The sequence below is a fragment of the Octopus bimaculoides genome, chromosome 30 (assembly GCF_001194135.2).
Source record: "Octopus bimaculoides isolate UCB-OBI-ISO-001 chromosome 30, ASM119413v2, whole genome shotgun sequence".
Taxonomy (NCBI): domain Eukaryota; kingdom Metazoa; phylum Mollusca; class Cephalopoda; order Octopoda; family Octopodidae; genus Octopus; species Octopus bimaculoides.
The window spans coordinates 668,411-670,764 of NC_069010.1; the positions used below are offsets into that span (position 1 = coordinate 668,411).

The following is a 2,354-nucleotide window of genomic DNA, read 5'->3' on the forward strand; positions in this document are numbered from 1 at the left end:
ATCGCATCACTATTGCTTAAGTCTCTCTGAGAGATTTAGAAATTCATTATTTTTAATATATATATATATATATATATATATATATATATATCGTTTTTACATTCTGTGGAGAAATGGCTGCTAAAATTTACCCTGCTTATAATTATACTATATGTTAGATATTTATTTTGTCATACCTTGATACTGTGTTGATTAGGATCTCCGTTGTCAGGTCACTGTTATCTATAAAATGTTAAACACTTTCGGCATGCAAATTAGGGTCTCGTTCCTAGAGTAACTGCTGCATTATTTCAGTATATAAACAATTTGTGTCATTGTTTCACCGGGGAGCGTCAGAATGATGTGGACGCCTTTGATGGGAACCCAATTAAAATCGATTAACGATGTTCCTCATTTTTTTCAGTTTGCCTAGAACTTGCTAATCTTTGCCTTGTTTATAATTACACCGTGTTTTATACATATACATGTATAAATATCATAGGAGGCTTTGTATGCATGCATTTGTTTCTTATGCATTCGAAAATTGAGTTGCCGATTGATGTGTTTGGCATCAAAAGTTTCAGTAAATAACTTTATTTTCATTTATATATTTTCCATGTTATCTCAACAATCGGCTATATATATTTGAAAGCCACTACTCTGCTTTGACCAGTTTTCGTTAGAAAGTGAAAATAGTTTCACACTAAGAATTTGAACCAAAATTACAAAGTCTTGCCGTACGAGAATAATGTGTGAATAATGAAAGTAATGTTGCTCTGAATTTTTCATTATAAGACATCCATTTCTGTAAGGTTTGAGGAAATACGCACACACTCTCTCTCTCTTATATCAGTACTACTTACACATACATGCAAAATATACATACATGGCACCACACAACTTCATGCTCTCTCTCTATCTTTCTCTCTCTCTCTCTCTCTCTTATGCACATGCACGTGCAAACGTCACCTTTTCACTTTCTTCTTTCTTTCAATTTCTGCTCTTTTCAAAGCATAAAGAAATTAATGGTTAACCATACGCTCCAGTATGATTGACCAAATGATCTAGCTGCCAACTTTGCTGCTTTAAACGAAAGATTGCTACAAAATAACTTCCTTTGGCATACACACAGACACAAACAAACAAACACACACACATTCAATGTAGGCATTATGTTATTTCTTGATGTGTTCACGCGGAAGATTACAGCTCAAATCCAATTGAAATGACCTGTTCTACTTTGAAATTTGTGCTTGTGATGAGCGTATTTGAAAAGTCTGATCTTCGATGTAAGCTTAAAAGGAAGTTTTCCCAGAAATCCTGTCCTCTACCTGTTGTTTCTAGCATTCCTATGTGACTTTGCCCCCTCCTTATTCTTTTCCTAATTTTCTTCTGATTTCTATCTTTTCGATACAGGAGGTTAAGATTTCGTCCAAAAAGTTCTCAGAATTTTAATTTTGTCGCTTCCCACCCCAATTTCTTCATTTTTTACTCTTTACCCAATTTTATTCTTGCAATTTCACATAGAAAAACAGACAGAATACTAACCTATAAATTTTGTTCTTCCTTTTTTCTTGATGAAACACAAAATCTCCTTCCCAAACACATACCCTCATCACTTTCAAAAAACTACAAATTCCCAATTATTTTACTTTTAGCGCTATGGAAATCGGGAAAGTTTCTTCAGAAATAATGTCGTTTACCTGTTGTTTCTAGCATGTCGGGTTTTCTGGTTCTGGTCTGTTAATTTTTACGTCTGTTACTTCAGCACAGTTCTACGCATGCGTAAAACATCAGACAGAAGTGAAACATTAGGAGGTTTTAGCTTTTTGAAAGAGGTGATGGGTGGGCGAGGAGGTAGGGACATTGAGTATTTCTTTAAGAAAAACTAAACTTTAAAATATATTTATTTCGCCGATTTGTAATCTCTAAATTCTTCTACGTGGATGAAAAGAGACATTCGAAAAGTTACAAATTATGAAATTGTGGTGGGGACTGGGTGGATTAACATTTTGAAAATGTGATTTCTGGGCAAAATCGTATTAACCCCCTTTTATACGATGAAACAATACATAGTTTGTGATTCTGCTTCAGAGCAAAAAGCACTTTCATGCAAACCCAGACAAATTGTGTCCCCTAACCTCCACTTTTAAACAAGCAATAGCTTCCATTTTGCTCGTAATCCATATATATATCTGATCTGCTCATAAGAAAGGATCAAATAATACAATGTAACTGTAGAGCATAACACCCGAGCAAGGCTGGGATGCATTGCTTGTGTATCACGCGCGCGCGCGCGCGTAAGTTAATTTGTAAACAAAGAATACTATACATTGTTTGAGCTTAAAACAAGACATGCTGTCTCCCTTAGAACT

At 34.7% G+C, this 2,354-nt stretch overlaps 1 protein-coding gene across 1 annotated transcript in view; it reads right to left on the minus strand.

Annotated features, from left to right (window-relative positions):
- LOC106877465 (uncharacterized) overlaps positions 1–1,846 on the minus strand; it is a 38,278-nt gene extending 36,432 nt beyond the window's left edge. Inside the window, exon 1 of the mRNA XM_052978056.1 lies at positions 1,743–1,846. Within this exon, the coding sequence (XP_052834016.1) occupies positions 1,743–1,846 (104 nt within the window). The remainder of the gene's footprint in view (positions 1–1,742) is intronic.
- Positions 1,847–2,354: the final 508 nt, after the last annotated feature.